The 20591-nt window shown below is 43.8% G+C and overlaps 1 protein-coding gene across 3 annotated transcripts in view; it reads left to right on the top strand.

The window, feature by feature from the left end:
• Positions 1 to 20591, top strand: part of MRE11 (MRE11 homolog, double strand break repair nuclease) — a 204117-nt gene that overhangs the window by 119956 nt on the left and 63570 nt on the right. For all 3 annotated transcript variants that reach the window (XM_029602352.1, XM_029602354.1, XM_029602353.1), the window contains 2 exons: positions 4362 to 4529; positions 6755 to 6817. In XM_029602352.1, coding sequence (XP_029458212.1) covers positions 4362 to 4529; positions 6755 to 6817 — 231 coding nt within the window. The remainder of the gene's footprint in view (positions 1 to 4361; positions 4530 to 6754; positions 6818 to 20591) is intronic.

Here is a 20591-nt window from a genome sequence, read left to right as displayed (position 1 = left end):
TCAGTATTCTCACACTTCTTTAATTTTTAGCAACCCATGCAACTTTCTTAAAATAACATATGCCTCTTAAGTTTGAATTCAAGGTATCAGCCATATTTATGGCCAGCTTTGCTTTGACCTAATAAGGAAAGCTAATATTGAAGAGCTGTTTCATTGTATGTGTTCTAATCTTTCCAGTATTCCTGACTTCAAAATAATATCTCATTTGCCCTTTGCTGCTAAACAGGGGGAAAAGCAGGTCTTCCTGCTGAGGGAATAAAGTCCAGCTCCTTACAACACTCTGCAAAAAAGAGGCGGAGGCTTATCAGAACAAGTCCCTTCCTCCCACTCACGCAGGGAGGCCTCCCCTGTCTCCACCTCCATACTGCTCCCTAGTTCCACCCCTTTCTCTATCCTCTTCCCCCTTCCATTGTTTGAGCTGTTATGGCCTCTCTTTTGTGATTACTGGAGGCTTCCTTCGTGCTGTCCATAGTAACTGCGTCAGAGCTGAAATAGGGTGCAGCCATCAGATTGGAGGTTTCTCATGACTGGGATGCCTTCTTACTGGGGCTTCACCTACCTAAAAAGCCACAGCAGGTTTTGCAACTGGTCGCTCCATTAACCTGCTTCTGTGCAGATGGATGGGCTGGTCAACCTTTTCTAAACTTGCAACATGGCTGATAATTGAAAGATGACATTTTCTGGAGGATCCAGTTCGGAGAATGATTTTTCATCCATCTGCCTATAGTAGAAAGTGGAAAGCATTTTTTCTTTTTTACTTTTCAAGTGAAGCAGCAAACATGTAATCATGTTTTCACATTTTGTGAAGTACTTAATCATCTTTTCCTTAAAAAGAAAAAAATTAGGACTTCCATTGTAATTGCCTGAAAATGGCCTTGCAATTAAGTTACAGCTGGATGGATTTGAACTGAAATTGTGCATACACATTCTCACACCATAGTAAGAGAGTCAGCCTGCCATTAGAGAGTGGGGTGGGGGGGGGGGGGGGGCGGGAAGGCCTATTGAATTTTAGTGGTATGGTTCCTCCTTAGTGGTGAGTGTAAAAGTCACTGGTTGTGTGTAGCTTTTTCTTTAATATAGAACAGCCTGTAAAAGAATTATTTGTACTGTTATTTTTCACAACAGTTATTTCTAGTCCAGCATGATAATAAGGTGAGCAGATGGCCCATTATTTCCTGGTCAAATCCCAACACAAAGAGCATTCAATAGGTCCTAAAAAATCAAAACCAAATAACCACAAAAGGCACCTCTTCTAACAATTATAAATCACATAAGGCGCGCAACAAAAACATTTTTGAAAACTTAGAAGAGTTTTGTCTTAAGGTAAGAGCCGCATCTGCAAGCCTGGCGATGTGTCTAACCTCACCGGGTCAAACCGTCCGGTCTATTCTTCATTTATAGCTCTTACCCGGCCGTGAAGCCTGACTGTTGTTAATATGGGCTAAAAAGCCTAAAGAGGTTTTTTTTAGATAACAATTGCTGTTGGAAAATGATAAACAATGTCCCAGTGTCCCGGTAAATGTCTGTAACAAACTTCCTGACAGCGGCCGGTGTTTCGCTGCATAACTTGCAGTTTCATCAGGGGTAACAACCTTTTAAAAGAAGAAAAAGAATCAACTCTTGGCAGAAGACTGCGCCTTCTGCCAAGAGTTCCCTTGTTTTTAGTTACTCATAGTTTTTCTTAGTAAACTCACCAAGCGCTTTGTTGCAAAAAAAACCAAACAAACCTTTCTTTGCACCGTGCAAAGAATTTAAATACAGACCGCCATTCAACATTGAAACATTAGGAAACGAACTAGACGAAAAACTAACAGAATTTGAGTTCAAAGATGCCCACTCAGCAACAAAAACATGGACAGAAACAATGAATAAACTAACAGACGAAATCAACCCGATGAAACACACCCTCATCAAAGAACCAAAACAAGCAAACCCATGGTACAACCAAAAAATAAAAGAAATCAAACAAAATCTGAGAAAAAAAGAAAAAGACTGGAAGAAACACAAAACCAATGAAAACCTATCTAGATATAGAAAACATCTAGCCTACTATAAACAAACAATCCTTGATGCCAAAAAACAGTACTATAGGACAAAAATTGAAAAGTTCTCAAACAATCCTAGAACGTTATTCACCATAGTCAAAAACCTTACCAATGACTCAGCAGAAGTTCCCACAGAGTTACCTGAAAACAAATGTAATGATATAGCTCATTACTTCGATGACAAAATTAGAAACCTGAAAAATAAAATCCCAAACACAACAAAACAAGAAATCAAAATGCACACAAGGGACAGTGCACATTGGGCCACATTTGAGGAAACAACAGAAACTGAAGTTGAAAACATACTAAAAAAGATAAACCCAGCCCTACATATAATTGACACCATACCAACTAACGACATCAAAAAATTAGCTAACATAGTCTCCCCTACATTAACAAAAATCATAAACCTCTCCTTAGAGGAAGGATCCCTTCCAGATATCCTAAAAGGAGCAATAATTAAACCAATAATAAAGAAAAAGAACAGTGACCCACTCATACTGAGTAATTACAGACCAGTATCAAATCTGCCACTAATAGCAAAATTAATAGAAAAAATCGTTCAGAAACAATTAGCTGAACACCTAGACAACAATAATATACTGTACCCATCACAGCACGGATTTCGCAAACATTACAGCACCGAAACCTTACTTCTCTCATTGACTGACAGCATAATGAGAGGTTTTGACAACGGTAAACATTACATCCTTCTAATGCTTGACCTATCCTCTGCCTTTGACACAGTAAATCATGACATATTGCTAAAAAGACTTGACGAAATTGGATTAAAGGAAAAAACTAAAGCTTGGTTCAGATCATACCTAAGTAACAGATATTATCAAGTTCAAATAAAAAACACATTGTCAGAGAAAATAAATCTAGTAACTGGAGTACCACAAGGATCAGCACTCTCCGCCACACTCTTTAATATCTACCTACTTCCACTATGCCATGTGCTAGCGGGCATGGGTATTATACACTACATATACGCGGATGATATTCAAATATTACTACCAATCGAAGACTCACTAGAAAAAACACTAAACCTAGCAATCATGTACCTTGACATCATTAAACAACTACTAAATCAAATGGAGCTAGTCATTAACATACAAAAAACCGAATTCCTCCATCTTGAACGAAAAAACATGACAGTCATCCAATCTCCGATACTACTAAAAAAACAATCAGAAAATTGAAATAGCCGAGAAAGTACGGAACCTCGGTGTAATAATAGAGACTGAACTCAACCTCAAGCAACACATATCATTAAAAGTCAAAGAAGGATATGCCAAACTAATGGTCCTCAGAAAACTTAAACCGTTACTAAATCAAACTAACTTCCGAACTGTCCTACAAGCTTTAATATTTGCAGCACCGACTACTGTAATGCCCTACTATTAGGATTACCATACACGACAATAAGACCACTCCAAATATTCCAAAACTCAGCCGCAAGACTTTTAACAGGCAAAAGAAAAAGAGATCATATCACTGAAACACTGGCTGAACTACACTGGCTGCCAATTGAATACAGGGTAAAATATAAAACCCTTTGCACTATACATAAGCTAATCCATGACGAGAAAGCTGAATGGCTAAACACAGCACTCCGCGTCCATGTCCCACACAGGAACCTGAGATCTGCCAACAAAGCTCTCCTAACCATCCCCTCAGTAAAAACTGCAAAACTAACACAAGTCAGAGAAAGAGCACTATCATTGGCCGGGCCGATACTATGGAACACCATGCCCACATAGGTAAGATTACAGAGAGATTTCAAGACTTTCAAAAAGAGCCTAAAGACATGGCTCTTTAGAGAAGCCTTTTCACAAAGAGAGCGAGAAAGAGAGAAACGCTGAAAGCTGTACACACAAAATCTTTATACAACACTAGCACATTATATGTATGTACGTCATGGTTTGTTTACTACACCCTTAATTGAATGTATAAATTAACAGTCCTTATTGTAGTCATAGGTCAGATTAAACATCACTGAACATATAGCCTTTATTATGAAACTATGTTACCGAGCTTATAAGGCACCTCCACTACCAATATGAACATATACATGTATAATTTACTATATGTGCCTCTATGTAAACCGTTGTGACGGTAATATACTGAACGATGGTATAGAAAAGATTTTAAATAAATAAATAAATTATGTTTGTTTTAATGCAACTTTCTTAAAAGTTTTTTATGTTCATGGTAAAAAGTAGGTTTGGCTGGCTGTGTGACTGAGGAATGCAGTCCCCCCTGCCTCACCCCAGCAAACGGATGATCTGTTGTCGTCTGCTCTTTCTCTCCCAGAATGTCCAGCTATCCCTGCTCACTGAAAGGGGCATGGGGGAGGCCGTGCAAGAGTTTGTGGATAAAGAGGAGAAAGACGCCATAGAGGAGCTGGTAAAGTTCCAGCTGGAAAAGACCCAGAGGTTCCTGAAAGAGCGCCGCATTGAGGAAGAGAAAATTGACGAGGAGGTGAGTTTGGGATTACCGCTGCTCCGGCGCTTGCAGGGCACGTGTCAGAGCCTCTCTGCAGGTGCATGGCAGGGTGCCCTGGGAGGGAATGGAGGCCGTGGTTTGACCTAGCAAATTGTCTGCACCGTTTTTGCTGGGTTCGTGAGTAGCCTGTTGAAAACTCGTGTGAATTCCCGAAGCAAAGGTAGATTTTAAAACGAGTGTCGCATGCACACATGGACGCTATTATTTTATAATATGCGCATGTCGCCACGCGCATGTTATAAAATGCGATATTCGCGTGCACATGTGTGGATGGCCCGCGACTCGCACAAGCAGGAGGGGAGAATATTCTAAAGTACTCGCGGCGACGCAATCAGGCCTTTGCCTAATTCCTATACCCCTACCTACCTGTCCTCCCTTTTCCCCTAAACTATCCCTAGCTATCCCCTATTTTTTTGTTTCAATACATACTTCTAATTTGGAGGAGCAGTATCTTCCATGCGCTGGCCGGCTGCTGGTGTGCGCTTCCCTGGGACAGCGTCTAATGGCGCTGTCCCTGCCTGCCCTGCTCCTCCCTGCCCAGACCATGCCCCCTGGCCTGCCCCTTTCAGACAGGCCAGCACTTCGGTGTTTATCGGGGGATACGTGCGTGGCTGGGCCTGTTGTAAAATGCGCGCAGGCCTTTTTAAAATCTGGCCTTTAGATTTTGCGAACTGAATTTTATGAAGTCTAAGAAATGATTACAGTATTTCACTTAATCGTGATTCTAATACAGTGAGCAAAATGCTGATTATGTTGTGTCCAGTTGCAAACTTGTGGTTGGGGCATTGCCCAAGCAGTCCAAAAAGCCGTGCTGTATTAGAAACCGGGCCGCGGTGCGGGGATGTCTAATTTTTCACCCATTTGCCTTGTAAACACTGTACTCCAGGGGATGTCCAGTTTTGTATCTGTTTGCCTTGTAAGTGTTTTACTGCAGAGGCTGGGCAGTGAGAGGGTGTCCTAATGTAAACCCATTTGAATTGTACGTTCTTAACTCCGGAGGCTGGGGGATGAGGAGATGTCCAGTTTGGCTTCACCAGTATTTTCAAGAACCTAGCGTGCATTTGTAAAAATCCTCCAGCAGCAGGAACAGAACAGAGTAGAGAAATGAAAGCCTACAGAAGAAAAGGTGTACTGAAGAGAAAATATCAGAAAAATAATAAAGCTGTTTTTCTGGCACGTAGAAATAGCATTCCATACTTAAAACTTCCTGGAGCCTCCATGTCACCTTGGATTTCTGTTAACAGAGAATTTATTTTTCAGGTTTTCAAAAGGGGTCCTAAGTTACCGAATTCTGTTTATGAGATTTAGCTGCGGGGCATTGCACACAGTATTTTCTTATTTTCAGTTTCAAAGCAGCCCAGTTTGAAGCCAGGCTTTAGGTAATTATGGGGATTAAACTATTGTTCCCTAAGGAAATGTGACTTAAAACCATTAGCGGAGAGACCTTTTGCCTAGATGTGAATGAGGGGCCAGGCAGGTCTATGGGGAAACTTCTGCACCAAACTTGGCACACTGCACCACGTAAGATATTGAACAGACACTGCCAGCATTAGTCTCCAGAAAATTAGCGATTGGTTTGCAAATGCCAGAGGCTTTTCAGATGGTGTGTGGTGTGGCTTCTTTGTGTCTCTTTCTCCCTCCCGCCTGAACCCTAGGTCTACCAAACTTTGCATGAAGATAGATCCTCTTGGGTGGGGGAGAGGGAGGACGATGTCAGCCATTTCTACTTTTCAACAAAATGCATGGGGGCGGGAGGGGGGGTGTTTGAACCAAGGCTTATCTAGAATGTCATGTTTCCAACTGCTTTTGGCTAACTTTTGGACTAAAAGGTGCTTTTTTCTGAACATTTGGTCCTTTCAGCATGCAGAAAATGCTCAGTAGCTATGAGTGAGGGCAGCTATGGCTCTGCCTAGAAAGGAAAAGTAAAGATCATTTTATTGAAAAGTTTCTATTTTCCCTGGCAAGAGGGAGTGAGCAATGTAGTTTAGTACTGTTCACCCACCAGGAGCATTTCAACTTGGCCTTTCTTCAACTAATTCGACCTGATCCTTCAGGAAGTTTTCTTTACTCTTAATTGGATCCAGTACCATCTAAGCGCAAGTGGTATTACCATACCGGAATAAATACCTTGAAAAGAGTAAAGGTGCAGAGAATAATTTGTTGTTCTCCTCTTCCTCCTCCTGGGCTTTGCTATGGTCTAGGTTCGACGATTTAGGGAGACAAGAAGGACGAATGCTACAGAAGAGGATGAAGAAGTGCGAGAGGTAATTTCCCAGTGCATGCCGGTTTCTGGGTGCTGCTGGGGGATGAGCTCATGAAGGAGGTGATGGAAGGGATGGGAGTGTGTGGGGACAGTGCTGGTGGGGGGTGAGCTCGTGAGGGAGGTGATGGAAGGGGGGATGGGGGTGTGGGGATAGTGCTGGTGGGGGATGTACTCGTGAGGGAGGAGATGGAAGGGATGGGAGTATGTGGTGCGTGATGAGCTCATGCTAGTGTGGGATGAGCTCATGAGGGAGGTGATGGAAGGGATGGGAGTGTGTGGGGATAGTGCTGGTGGGGGATGAGCTCGTGAGGGAGGTGATGGAAGGGATGGGAGTGTGTGGGGAAAGTGCTGCTGGGGGATGAGCTCGTGAGGGATGGAAGGGATGGGAGCGTGTGGGGACAGTGCTGGTGGGGGATGAGCTCGTGAGGGAGGTGATGGGAGTGTGTGGGGACAGTGCTGCTGGGGGATGTGCTCGTGAGGGAGGTGATGGAAGGGATGGGAGTGTGTGGGGACAGTGCTGCTGGGGGATGTGCTCATGAGGGAGGTGATGGAAGGGATGGGAGTGTGTGGGGACAGTGCTGGTGGGGGATGAGCTCGTGAGGGAGGTGATGGAAGGGATGGGAGTGTGTGGGGACAGTGCTTGGGGGTGAGCTCGTGAGGGAGGTGATGGGAGTGTGTGGGGACAGTGCTGGTGGGGGATGAGCTCGTGAGGGAGGTGATGGAAGGGATGGGAGTGTGGGTACAGTGCTGGTGGGGGATGAGCTCGTGAGGGAGGTGATTGAAGGGATGGGAGTGTGTGGGTACAGTGCTGGTGGGGGATGAGCTCGTGAGGGAGGTGATGGATGGGATGGGAGTGTGTGGGGACAGTGCTGGTGCGGGATGAGCTCGTGAGGGAGGTGATGGGAGTGTGTGGGGACAGTGCTGTTGGGGGATGAGCTCGTGAGGGAGGTGATGGGAGTGTGTGGGGACAGTGCTGGTGGGGGATGAGCTCATGAGGGAGGTGATGGATGGGATGGGAGTGTGTGGGGACAGTGCGGGGACAGTGCTGGTGCGGGATGAGCTCGTGAGGGAGGTGATGGAAGGGATGGGAGTGTGTGGGGACAGTTCTGGTGGGGGATGAGCTCGTGAGGGAGGAGATGGAAGGGATGGGAGTGTGTGGGGACAGTACTGCTGAGGGATGAGCTCGTGAGAGAGGTGATGGAAGGGATGGGAGTGTTTGGGGACAGTGCTGCTGGGGGATGAGCTCGTGAAGGAGGTGATGGAAGGGGGGATGGGGGTGTGGGGATAGTGCTGGTGGGGGATGAGCTCCTGAGGGAGGTGATGGAAGGGATGGGAGTGTGTGGGGAAAGTGCTGCTGGGGGATGAGCTCGTGAGGGATGGAAGGGATGGGAGTGTGTGGGGACAGTGCTGGTGGGGGATGAGCTCGTGAGGGAGGTGATGGGAGTGTGTGGGGACAGTGCTGCTGGGGGATGTGCTCGTGAGGGAGGTGATGGAAGGGATGGGAGTGTGTGGGGACAGTGCTGCTGGGGGATGTGCTCATGAGGGAGGTGATGGAAGGGATGGGAGTGTGTGGGGACAGTGCTGGTGGGGGATGAGCTCGTGAGGGAGGTGATGGAAGGGATGGGAGTGTGTGGGGACAGTGCTTGTGGGGGGTGAGCTCGTGAGGGAGGTGATGGGAGTGTGTGGGGACAGTGCTGGTGGGGATGAGCTCGTGAGGGAGGTGATGGAAGGGATGGGAGTGTGTGGGTACAGTGCTGGTGGGGGATGAGCTCGTGAGGGAGGTGATGGAAGGGATGGGAGTGTGTGGGTACAGTGCTGGTGGGGGATGAGCTCGTGAGGGAGGTGATGGATGGGATGGGAGTGTGTGGGGACAGTGCTGGTGCGGGATGAGCTCGTGAGGGAGGTGATGGGAGTGTGTGGGGACAGTGCTGCTGGGGGATGAGCTCGTGAGGGAGGTGATGGGAGTGTGTGGGGACAGTGCTGGTGGGGGATGAGCTCATGAGGGAGGTGATGGATGGGATGGGAGTGTGTGGGGACAGTGCGGGGACAGTGCTGGTGCGGGATGAGCTCGTGAGGGAGGTGATGGAAGGGATGGGAGTGTGTGGGGACAGTTCTGGTGGGGGATGAGCTCGTGAGGGAGGTGATGGAAGGGATGGGAGTGTGTGGGGACAGTGCTGCTGAGGGATGAGCTCGTGAGGGAGGTGATGGAAGGGATGGGAGTGTGTGGGGACAGTGCGGGGACAGTGCTGGTGCGGGATGAGCTCGTGAGGGAGGTGATGGGAGTGTGTGGGGACAGTGCTGCTGAGGGATGAGCTCGTGAGGGAGGTGATGGAATGGATGGGTGTGTGTGGGGACAGTGCTGCTGGGGGATGAGCTCGTGAGGGAGGTGATGGAAGGGATGAGAGTGTGTGGGGACAGTGCTGCTGGGGGATGAGCTCGTGGGGGAGGTGATGGAAGGGATGGGAGTGTGTGGGGATAGTGCTGGTGGGGAATGAGTTCGTGAGGGAGGTCATGGAAGGGGGGTGGGGGTATGGGGACAGTGCTGGTGGGGGATGAGCTCGTGAGGGAGGTGATGGAAGGGATGGGAGTGTGTGGGTACAGTGCTGGTGGGGGATGAGCTCGTGAGGGAGGTGATGGATGGGATGGGAGTGTGTGGGGACAGTGCTGGTGCGGGATGAGCTCGTGAGGGAGGTGATGGGAGTGTGTGGGGACAGTGCTGCTGGGGGATGAGCTCGTGAGGGAGGTGATGGGAGTGTGTGGGGACAGTGCTGGTGGGGGATGAGCTCATGAGGGAGGTGATGGATGGGATGGGAGTGTGTGGGGACAGTGCGGGGACAGTGCTGGTGCGGGATGAGCTCGTGAGGGAGGTGATGGAAGGGATGGGAGTGTGTGGGGACAGTTCTGGTGGGGGATGAGCTCGTGAGGGAGGTGATGGAAGGGATGGGAGTATGTGGGGACAGTGCTGCTGAGGGATGAGCTCGTGAGGGAGGTAATGGAAGGGATGGGAGTGTGTGGGGACAGTGCGGGGACAGTGCTGGTGCGGGATGAGCTCGTGAGGGAGGTGATGGGAGTGTGTGGGGACAGTGCTTCTGAGGGATGAGCTCGTGAGGGAGGTGATGGAACGGATGGGTGTGTGTGGGGACAGTGCTGCTGGGGGATGAGCTCGTGAGGGAGGTCATGGAAGGGGGGTGGGGGTATGGGGACAGTGCTGGTGGGGGATGAGCTCGTGAGGGAGGTGATGGAAGGGATGGGAGTGTGTGGGGACAGTGCTGGTGGGGGATGAGCTCGTGAGGGAGGTGATGGAAGGGATGGGAGTGTGTGGGGACAGTGCTGTTGAGGGATGAGCTCGTGAGGGAGGTGATGGAAGGGGGATGGGAGTGTGTGGGGACAGTGCTGCTGGGGGATGAGCTCGTGAGGGAGGTGATGGAAGGGATGGGAGTGTGTAGGGACAGTGCTGCTGGGGGATGAGCTCGTGAGGGAGGTGATGGAAGGGATGGGAGTGTGTGGGGACAGTGCTGGTGGGGGATGAGCTCGTGAGAGAGGTGATGGAAGGGATGGGAATATGTGGGGATAGTGGGGTTAGAGGTTGATAGCTTGGAGTTTGGGAGGAAGCAGAAATGCGGGGGGATGAATAAAATTGATGACCTAATCTGTTACAGTGCAGGTAATCTTCAGTTAATTTTATTTATTTTATTCAATTTTTTTATTACTTAGTCTTTTTTTGTCTTTAATTTTGTTTGCTTTTGTTTTTTAATATTATGTATATAATCAAGTTATGTAAACCACTTTGACCACCTCCTGGTGTAACAACGGTATACAAATAATTTTTAATAAATAATCTGTACTGTGGTATCACTTTGGTAAGCAATGGATTGTAATACAATAATGTGAACAAGCATGAAGTAATTACATGAGACATTTTTAACTTTTTTTTTTTTGCTGTTAATGGAATCAATGGATTCCTTTTTTAGGAAAAAATTGCTTAATTGATAGCAGATTACTTTTGCAATTTATAATTGAATACTTTTTGAAAAGTGATAGTAATTTAGGATTTGCACCCTAAACTGTTTGCATTTGAATAATGTTTGTTAATGATATATTGGCAATGTATGAAGATTTTCTAATAGTTGTTACAGAGGGAAAGGGGTAAAATGTGACAGTGTGTTCTGGTTCTGCAAGTATTATATGCATTTTTGCAAAATCTTAATAAACAAATTCTGAAAAAAAGCTTTAATCCACTGGGAATAGTGGACGTAATCTAGTCTGCAAACTCCATGTACTGGAGCTAATTTAGCAAACCCACATGTTTTACACAGGCTGACTGACCTAATCTTGATCCAAATATGAATGCACAGCTTCCTGCAGACATAAGAAATGGTATAGTGGCCTTTAATTAAATAAGTTTAAAACCACTTGCATCTGTTTCTAGCTTGTCCAGACTAGAAATAGGTTTCTCTAGTGATATCATCACAGAAATTAAAGTTAAATAAAGGAAAATATAACAATTCAAACAATTAAAGCATTCAGAAAAGTGTAGTGACAGTTTAAGCCGTGTCACTTCTTGTCCCTCCCGATGCAACCTACGGCGACACATGGAACCATGTTGGGGAGCGCACAGATGATTGACCTGTTTAAGACTTGACAAAAGGAGCCTTTTGACAATAAAAATATTTTGCATGAATTTTGTTCCAAAGAATTATTTTACTGAAGCGGAGCTCAAGATTATCGCACTTTCCTTTATTTAACTTTAACTTTATCAAGTGTGGTAAAGTATTTCTTACCACAGAGATTAAAACCAGATCCGGCCTTTTACTGTTTTTTCCCTTTGCAGTCATTAAAAATGTATTGAACAAAATCTTTTACCTGTCAGTTTCAGTGGCCTAGACAGGACTAATATTTTGGCAGGGCCCAAAGTTAACTTGGGTGGGCTCAGGGCAAAATCTTGGGAGAGGAGTCCATCTAGGATTTGCTCCTCTCCCTCCTCTTACCATCCATCCCCATAGCCCCCCTTCCTGAGCAGTCTTCCTCCTATACCCCAGTGGATCTTTCCTAGTACCTCTCCCTCCTAGTCTCCAAAATCCTTTTCTCTCTTATTCCTCCCATGGCCCCTCTCTCTTCTATTCCCTTACCTCTCCCCCCATAGCCCCTCTTCCTGTTTATGTAACTTATGAACTACCCTTCCAAAAGTTCAAGATGGTGAATAAACATAAAATAGCAACATACAAAGGTGACGATTAACATTATAATAAAATAACACAATCCCTGGTCTCTTTCCTCTTGTTCCTTTTGGAGTTCCCACCCAGTTGGAACTGACCTTTACTGGGGCTGTGGTACCATGAGTCTTCATTCGCAACAACTCCTGTTTTTTTCCTTCATTATTAAATCCCCCCTTTCGATCTAGCCCAACCATTGTTATGACAGTCATCCAGCCAGGGGTCACAGATTATAGTTCCCTCCAGAACCTGGTATGCCTGAGTTTTATTAGGTGCTTTTGTGACTCAATGTCTGGGACTACCTCTCCTAGCTCTGGCCTGCCCAAGGAGCAGAAGCCGGACCTAGGAGTCAATTCTTGATCTCCTACATGACAGCACTTGACACCATCACTAAACCATTTGGTAGATCCATCTGACATCCTTTCTAAAGGCATTAGTTGATCTATCCAACTGTCCTGGCAGATGAAATACATTTCATTGTTGTAGTAACTTAGTAGGTGACTGAAAGACCAACTGATTCATCCAGTCTGCCCAGTTATTCCTGTCCACATTGCCAGCTGTAGAGCATAAGAACTTGTAAGATATCACTCCTTATCAAGACTTGTCCTCCTTATATGTAGTCCACAGTCTTGGGTAGATGAGCCTACTAGATCCTCTATTTATTTAGTTCAGATTTAGCTCCCCCATTCCTTTCCATGTCTTAACCACAAAGCTTCGTAATAATTTCAATAGCTAGCAACACTAGCATGGTTGTTGCCCTTACACCCGGCCTCTTCAGGTCCCTTGGCCTTTCTTGATAGTCCTTAATCACCAACTTTTCCAGCACTGAGCCAGCTGCTCTCTGGGGATTGTAGCTTTATTTACATAATTGCAAATCTAATAATCTTCATATTACATTTCTATACCTAGCTGTTGGGATCTCACTCTTATTGTTCATTGGTTATTCTACACAGTCTTAAGTCCAGTTGTTTACTACTAATTCTATGCAGCTTGCCAGGCAGACCCAGCCTATTCCCTAATTTGCTGGCACTGTAAATATTCTGGTCGTGTGTGGCAGGCTGCGGCAGCCCTTCATTGATCTTGGTGAAACTGCAATAGCAATTTGGAGTGAAATCACATAACACCATTTCTTGATATTGATTTTATTCTCCATTCATCAAAAGGGCTGTCAGGTAATAGAAGAGTGGCTGACATTTCCTGCTAAAACCGTTTTTCATCTTGTTTCATGTGGGTGATTTTCATTTAAACATCAATGCTGGTGTGGTTTAATAAGCGGTGAGTCTGGGAGTTGTGGTTTTCACAAATACTTGGCATTTTCTATAGCAGGCGTGGGTAAACTGTGGTCCATGGACCAAATCTGGTCCGTCCTTCTGGCTAGTCAAGTCTTTTGTAAATAGTATTAGGTGCGCCCGCCAAGTCTTTTGACACCCAAAGAGGCCTAACCACCATGGATCCCATACTGCGATGGTGAAAGAGGACCACCTGCAGCAAGGCCACCAGAGATCCCATCTCATGGTGGCCAAAGAAGAAGGCCTGTATTAGCGCGGCTGCCGTGGATCCCAGAGGTAGATTTGCAAACCACTGAATTAGCTGTTAATTGGTAGAATACTACTTGCCAAACCGTTTATGATAGCGTGGCTTTGCAAAAGACAATCCTTAAACATTCCCATACACAATCTGCCTCTTGGTATACGCAGGAATTAATTCAAACAAGAAGCGGTAAGAGGTTTAGAGAAGAAATGGTGTAAATCTACTTTTGAATCTGATAAACACAATTATGAGTCAGCCTTTGCAGTCTACAAATGAAGCGTGTATAAGACTAGGATAGAATATTATTAGGGTTTGATCAGGAAATCCATGAATAAACCATTAGAGTTGTTTGTAGTAGTTAAAAATGTGATGCAACAACCAAAGAAGGAAAAATCAGCTGCCGCTAGTAGTTGGTAATTGGCTAATTATTTCAAAGAGAAAGAAATGGATTTAAGGAACCGATTCTCAGGCAATATTTCCAAGGAATCTGGAGTTGAACAATCCAGAGTTTTAGTTGCCAAGTGGGAACAATTTGTTCCAATCACAAGCCAGGGGACTTGAAGATATAGTTACCCAAATAAAGATTTCTTTTTGTAGCCTAGATCCTTGCTGATTCTGGGTAATTCAGAATAAGTTGCATTCATTTAAAAAGAGATGTTAATACAGGTAATGAATCTGTCTTTGGATCATGGGGCGTGTCCTACAGTGTAGAAACGAGCCGTTGTTAGACCAGTTTTAAAGGATGAGTCTGGCATATTATCTATCTCCCCATCTCTAATCTGTCTACACTAAGTAAAATATTGGAAAAGGCTGTATTCAAGCAGCTGGATGAGTTTATTGAGAAAAATAAAGTCTATGTAAAGAGCAAGTTGGGTTCCAGAAGAATTACAGAACAGAAACATTAATATTATCTTTATTGGATAATGATTATTCGTTAGATGAAATAGAAACTGGAATTTTAGTCCAACTTGCTGTACGATCTGCCTTTGACAGCATCTGTCATAAATCATTGTTAGCCAGTTTAGGAAACCTTGGCGCTGGTGGTAAAATACTTCATTGGCTTTCCTCCTTTCTAGATCAAAGGAAGCAGCCAATGATTATTAAGCCAGATTGTTCTGAGTGGTTTTTAAATGAGATTGGAATCCCTTGAAGGTCTGTGCTTTCAGCGCTTCTTTTTAATGTGTATATGCAGCCACTAGGTTCTCTCTTAGCCTCGTTAGGTATATGGTATAAAATTTATGCAGACGACATGCAATTTTTTGTTCCTAGTAAAGAGTGTAAAGGAATCTTGAGTGATATTTTCTGCAGATATTTGGGAATCATACAAGGCTGATTATTGAACAATGCGATGGTTTTAAAAAGACATGAAACCAGCATCTTGTGGTTTTGCTGTAATGGATTGCCACCACAGTCTTGGAAGAAAATGTGGGAGATATCATCCTGAAAATAAAAGATAAATCCCATAATCTAGAGGTACTTCTAGATTAAAATTTTTATCTCTGAAAAATCAAGTGAAGAAGATGGCTGGAATAGCTTTTTACAAGCTTAGATTAATTCATCCTCTTAAAATTTTATTTACCAACTGATGAGTTTTGATTAGTAGTCCAAGCTAATGTGTTTAGCCACCTTAACTAATGCAGTTCACTTTATCTAGGGATATCAAATTTTCTGCAGCAAGTTTTGCAGTTAGTCCAGAATTCGGCAATTTGTTTAATTTACAATCTTCCATGGGGAATAAATGTGAAATCTTTTATGAAAAGTTTACCTTGGCTGCTGATTGCAGAGCGGGTGCAGTTTAAGATATATTAGATTATGCATAAGTTTATTTTGGGGGAAGCTCATTGTTTGAAAGAAAAACATCATAGATATGTTCCTGCATGCTTGCTTTGCTTGCTGTCCCAGAAAATGCTAGAATTGCCAAGTTTTAAGGATTATTCACTCCAGATCATTAGAAAGAGAGCTTTCTCACTGCCAGCACTCACACTTTGGAATAGTTTACCATTAGAAATACATATGGAGATAGACTATTTAAAATTTTGGAAGAAGGTTAAGGCAATGTTATTTGTCCAGGCTTTGGGTAAAACAGATTAACTCTGCTCATTCATTCAATTGTTTATGCATTTAACTGTTCATGTACTGTAAATTTGTAAGTTTTAATAATCTTGTAATATTTTAACATTATTTTAGTATTGACTTTATTACTGTCATATTATGTATGTGAAATTTGTAATCTGCATTGAACTTGTAGTAGAATTGCGGAAAAGAAGACTTGTAAATAAATAAATAATCTTGCGATAGCCGAAGGAGAAGGCCTGCATCGGTGAAGAAGAGGATTGCACCTTGCAGTGGTCGAAGGAGAAGGTCTGTGTCAGCAAGGCCGCTGTGGATCCCATTTCGCAGCAACCAAAGGAGAAGACCTGTGTCAGTGAAGAAAATGACTTGCACCTTGCAACAGCCAAAGGAGAAGGCCTGTGGCAGCAAGGCCACCATGGATCTCAATCATGGTGGCTGAAGGAAAAGGCTTGTGGCAATGAAGAAGAGGACTTGCATTTCACAGAGGCCAAAGGAGAAGGCCTGCTGCAGTGAGGCTGCTGTGGATCCTATCTTGCGGCAGCCTAAGGAGAAGGCCTGCACAGGAAGGCCACCACGGATCCCATCCCGCAGTGGCTGAAGAAGCCATATGTATATGTGTATGAGAATGGGAGTATTTTTATGTGTGAGAGAGAGAGACAGTTGAAGCCTGCATCTGTATGAGAGCTTCCATGTGTGAGTAGTAGATTAATAGCCTATATGTGGGGTGGGGTGGGGGGCACAGCATGTGAAAATAAGAGCTTGTGTGTGTGTATATGAGCAAGCATGTGTGTATATGAGCTTGTGTATGGAGTGGAGAGCTTTATGTGTGTGTGGGGAAAGCATGTAAAAGAGAGTGTGAAAGAGTATGTGTAGAACATGTAGGACAGCTTGTTTGTGTGGGCGAGCATGTGGAGTAAGCTTGTGTGTAGGTATGCATGTGATTGTGTGTGTTGGAGAGCATGTGAGAGTGAGAGCTTGTGTGTGTTAGCATGAGTAAGAATGTGAGTGGGAGAGAGAGAGCATGTGATTGAGCTTGTGTGCATGTGGAAAAGCATGCGAGAGTGAGCTTGTGTGTGTGTGGGAGAGCATGTAAGAGAGAGAGCTTGCATGTATATATGAGGGAGCCTGTGAAAAAGCATGAGCCTGTTTTGGTGTGTGAGGGAGGAATGGAAAAAGATAAGAGGATAAAGAAGAAAAAGAAAGAGAAGAGAGACCCTGAAAAAAGAATTAGGAGAAGACTAACAAGGGAAAAGTAGAAAAAAGATATTAGCAGCAATCGATTAGAAAAAAAATGATCAGACAACAAAAGTATTTGCCATCTTTGGGATTGTGCATGTCTTATAATTTTGTTCTTTCTTTAGAGTACCACTGTTCAGAGTCAGGTTTTTTAGGCTTTCTATTTTGGTTTGTCTGCATATTTCTGTTTCTAATTTTTTCTATTAATATTTTTATTGAAATTTTCATAATATACAAATTAAATATAAATTCAATTAGACAATAACAATTTTCTTTAAAAATTTTACAATTAAAATGTAATTGGTAATTCTTTCCCAATTATTAATTTTCCAAACTATTATTCCCCTTTTATTACTAATTCCACCCAACTATTTCCCCCCCTTTTATTACTAAGTCCTCCTAAATACTTTTCCTTATATTTATAATAAAGAATTGGTTTTAAATAAATAACATCAATATATTTTTCTATTCTAAACAATATACTAATTATTATAAACATTCTCCTTTAAATATATTTAAGTAATATATAGCAAAACATTTTTCCATAATTGGAAATATTTTCTTTGTTTTATGTGTTTCTAATTTGTAGTCTCTTATTTCTGTATTAGATAAGGGTCAGTCTTCATTCTGCATGTGACTGAGGTGCAGTATTTCTACTAGTATGTAGTTTCTCTGTAGAGATTTGTAGCAGTCCGGCTTATTCTGTTATTCTAATAGGTATTCTATTAGTTTTCTGATGCCTAGTGTAATATATGTATTGCTGCCTTTTTATAATTGTTTGCTTCTGTTTGAGTCCTGAGAGTCAGTGCTTTAATTGTATTATATGGCAAGATTCTAGATGTCTTTTTTTTTTTTTTTGCAGGGGTTTATGTTACAGTTCAAAAATGTTTAGCAATGAGGGATTCTGTTTTACTTAGGTGACATCAGAATTTGAATATATATAATGCTTTGCTGTTGGGTTGTAATATGAACTGTCCTAATTCTGCTCTGCTCCATTCTATGATGAACTCCAAGGCTCTCCCCCCTCTCCAGCCCAAATCATGTACAACAATGTTTAGTGTAGCTTTAGCACAAAAAGGTTTGCCTACCCCTGTTCTGTAGTGATGGTGCCTCCAAAGCAGAAACTTATTAACCTTTTCTCTTGGCTGCTATTCTGTATCTGGAGTTCATTCTGCAGTTCGTTGTGCGCTCCCCTGGCCATTGAGCGCTCCCCTGGCCCATCAAGTCTGTTTTATCCAGGACCATTAATTGTGTCCCGCCATGTGCTTGTTTCTTATTTCGGAGTACATCAGGAAGTCAAGACTGCAGTGTGGTTTGTTTATACCTGTGGTGAGGGGCATAATGCCTTTCTTGGATTAAGTATTTCCTGCCACTAAATTAATTTAGTATTTGAACAAAAAGAATTAGCTTCTGGGTTGTTTGCCGAACAGAAGTGTGTGTCGGTGAGTAATTGGGAGATTTAGTAACTGGCTCACTCAGCTAAAAGGTTAATTTTGAAATCATCCAGAAGTTCTTGGGATGTGGTCTGTTCTGAGTCACGCAGTTAAAACCTGAAAAAACTGCCTGCGTATTTTCTGCTGCTTCTTGTTCCCATGCATCCAGCAAAGTCTTGATTAGACCTGCTGTAGACCCTAGTGACCGGGATCAGCAACAGTAAACCCCACTCCCTTTTCTCAGGCCCCCCACAGGCTATTCTGTGGAAGTTAAGTCATGAATACAGGGATGTTTACAAGTTAAAAGAGCAGAAAAGAGAGAGGAAACAAAAGCTTGACTGTGCTCACTGTAGAACTTTAATTCATTGGTCATCTTAAGAAAACTGTAAACCTCTTTGAATAATTTTTTGACCTTGTGGGAACGAGCAGTGATTCTCACAGGACTGGAGACAAACTAGTCTGATTCCAGCCTTGCTTAAAACAGTATATCTTTATTACAGCTTCACAGATGCACAACATAGCACAATGTAGCACAATGTAGAGAGCAGCTCCATCACTGCTCTCTACATTAATGGTGGGGGTGGAAGGGGAATAGAACCAAGGAGCTAAGAGAAACAGATAAGAATGAGAGAAAAAATGTGTGAGGCTTGCTGGGCAGACTGGATGGGCCATTCGGTCTTCTTCTGCCGTCATTTCTATGTTTCTATGTTTCTCTCAGTATGCACAGTTCAGCTTCATCTTAGCTCAGAGTTTGGACAGTGTTACATTACAGGAGTTGCCTTCTTCCTAGAGACCTGACTTGGTCCGGTTATCCCCATCTGTATCCCAGCTCTTATTCCCCAGTCTCTGGTTATGCCCTCTGAACTTCACCTGCCCCGCAGGATCCCACCCACAGAGCATACTTTCCTTAGTGGATTTAAGGTGGACCAGGCATCTAGCCTGGTCCTGCACAAATAGGGGAACACTAGGGGTCCTTTCTTATATCGGGCCAAGCATCCCTACTCCCTTCTGGATCCCATCCAGGAAAGTCCAAGACATCCCATTCCCCTTCCTCCATGTTTCCACCAGCTACACTTGGGAATGGGGACCTAATGACATGCTCATTTCCATCTCTTAGGGTTACCCTTGGCAGCACCACGACTACCATCCAGTGTGCTGTTTGTGCAGTACACATCCCCAGTCCTTTAAGTTCTTTGCTGGCTCCGGGTTCGAATTCCACCCAATGGAGCTTTATAGACTGACTGGGGACATACCAGTGCTAGTTCCTCTATAACTATACGCAGACGATACTTATACGCAGACGATGTTCAGATGTTGTTCAGATACTGATTCCAATTACTGAATCTCTCCAAAAAACTCTGGACTTCTGGAACTCTTGCCAACAAGCCATCAACAACTTACTTACTAGCCTCAACCTGATCCTTAATCAAAACAAAACAGAATATCTCCTCATCTCCCAAAACGGAACCTACACACTTCCAAGTACCATCATGTCTACTCAATTAACAATGACCCCACAAGTCAGAAATCTAGGAGTTATACTTGACAATCAAATGAATTACAGATCACTCATAAATAACATCGTAAAGGACGGATTCTTCAAATTACAAGTCCTAAAAAGACTGAGACCTCTCCTACATTTAAAGACTTCCGATTAGTTCTACAAGCAATCATTCTCACGAAAATAGATTACTGCAACTCACTTCTACTGGGTCTCCCTGCCAACGCCATAAAACCGCTACAGATGCTGCAAAACGCTGCAGCGAGGATCTTAACCAAGTCCAACAAAAGAGACCACATCTCACCCATCTTAAAAAGCCTACACTGGCTTCCCGTCAAATTCAGAATACTTTTCAAAGTGCTCTCAGTAACCCACAAGGCACTACACAACCTGGCACCACTCGAGCTCAAATTCCCTCTCCAACTCCACACCTCTACCAGACCAGTGAGACAAGCCTACAAAAACAACCTTCAAATCCCACCGATGAAGTCAGCATTAAGTAAAAGAGCTTTCTCCACAGCTGGTCCCAAAATCTGGAACACTCTCCTGACAGATCTCAGATCAGTGCAATGCTCCACTACATTTAAAAAACGACTCAAGACTTGGTTATTCAACCAAGCTTTCCCATAACATCAACTTGCGGAATATCCCTGCCAATGATCCCCTCCGTGGTAACACGCTAGAGAACTATATAGACCTTCTCTAGAAATCACATATTCTTTGGCAGTCTAATATCTAATAACATTATACTACCACCTGTTTATCTAGACTACATTAGGCACCGTACCT

This window comes from Rhinatrema bivittatum, chromosome 5 (assembly GCF_901001135.1).
Source record: "Rhinatrema bivittatum chromosome 5, aRhiBiv1.1, whole genome shotgun sequence".
Taxonomy (NCBI): Eukaryota; Metazoa; Chordata; class Amphibia; order Gymnophiona; family Rhinatrematidae; genus Rhinatrema; species Rhinatrema bivittatum.
The sequence above is the reverse complement of the archived record's forward strand: the minus strand, read 5'-3'. Positions and strand labels throughout refer to the sequence as shown.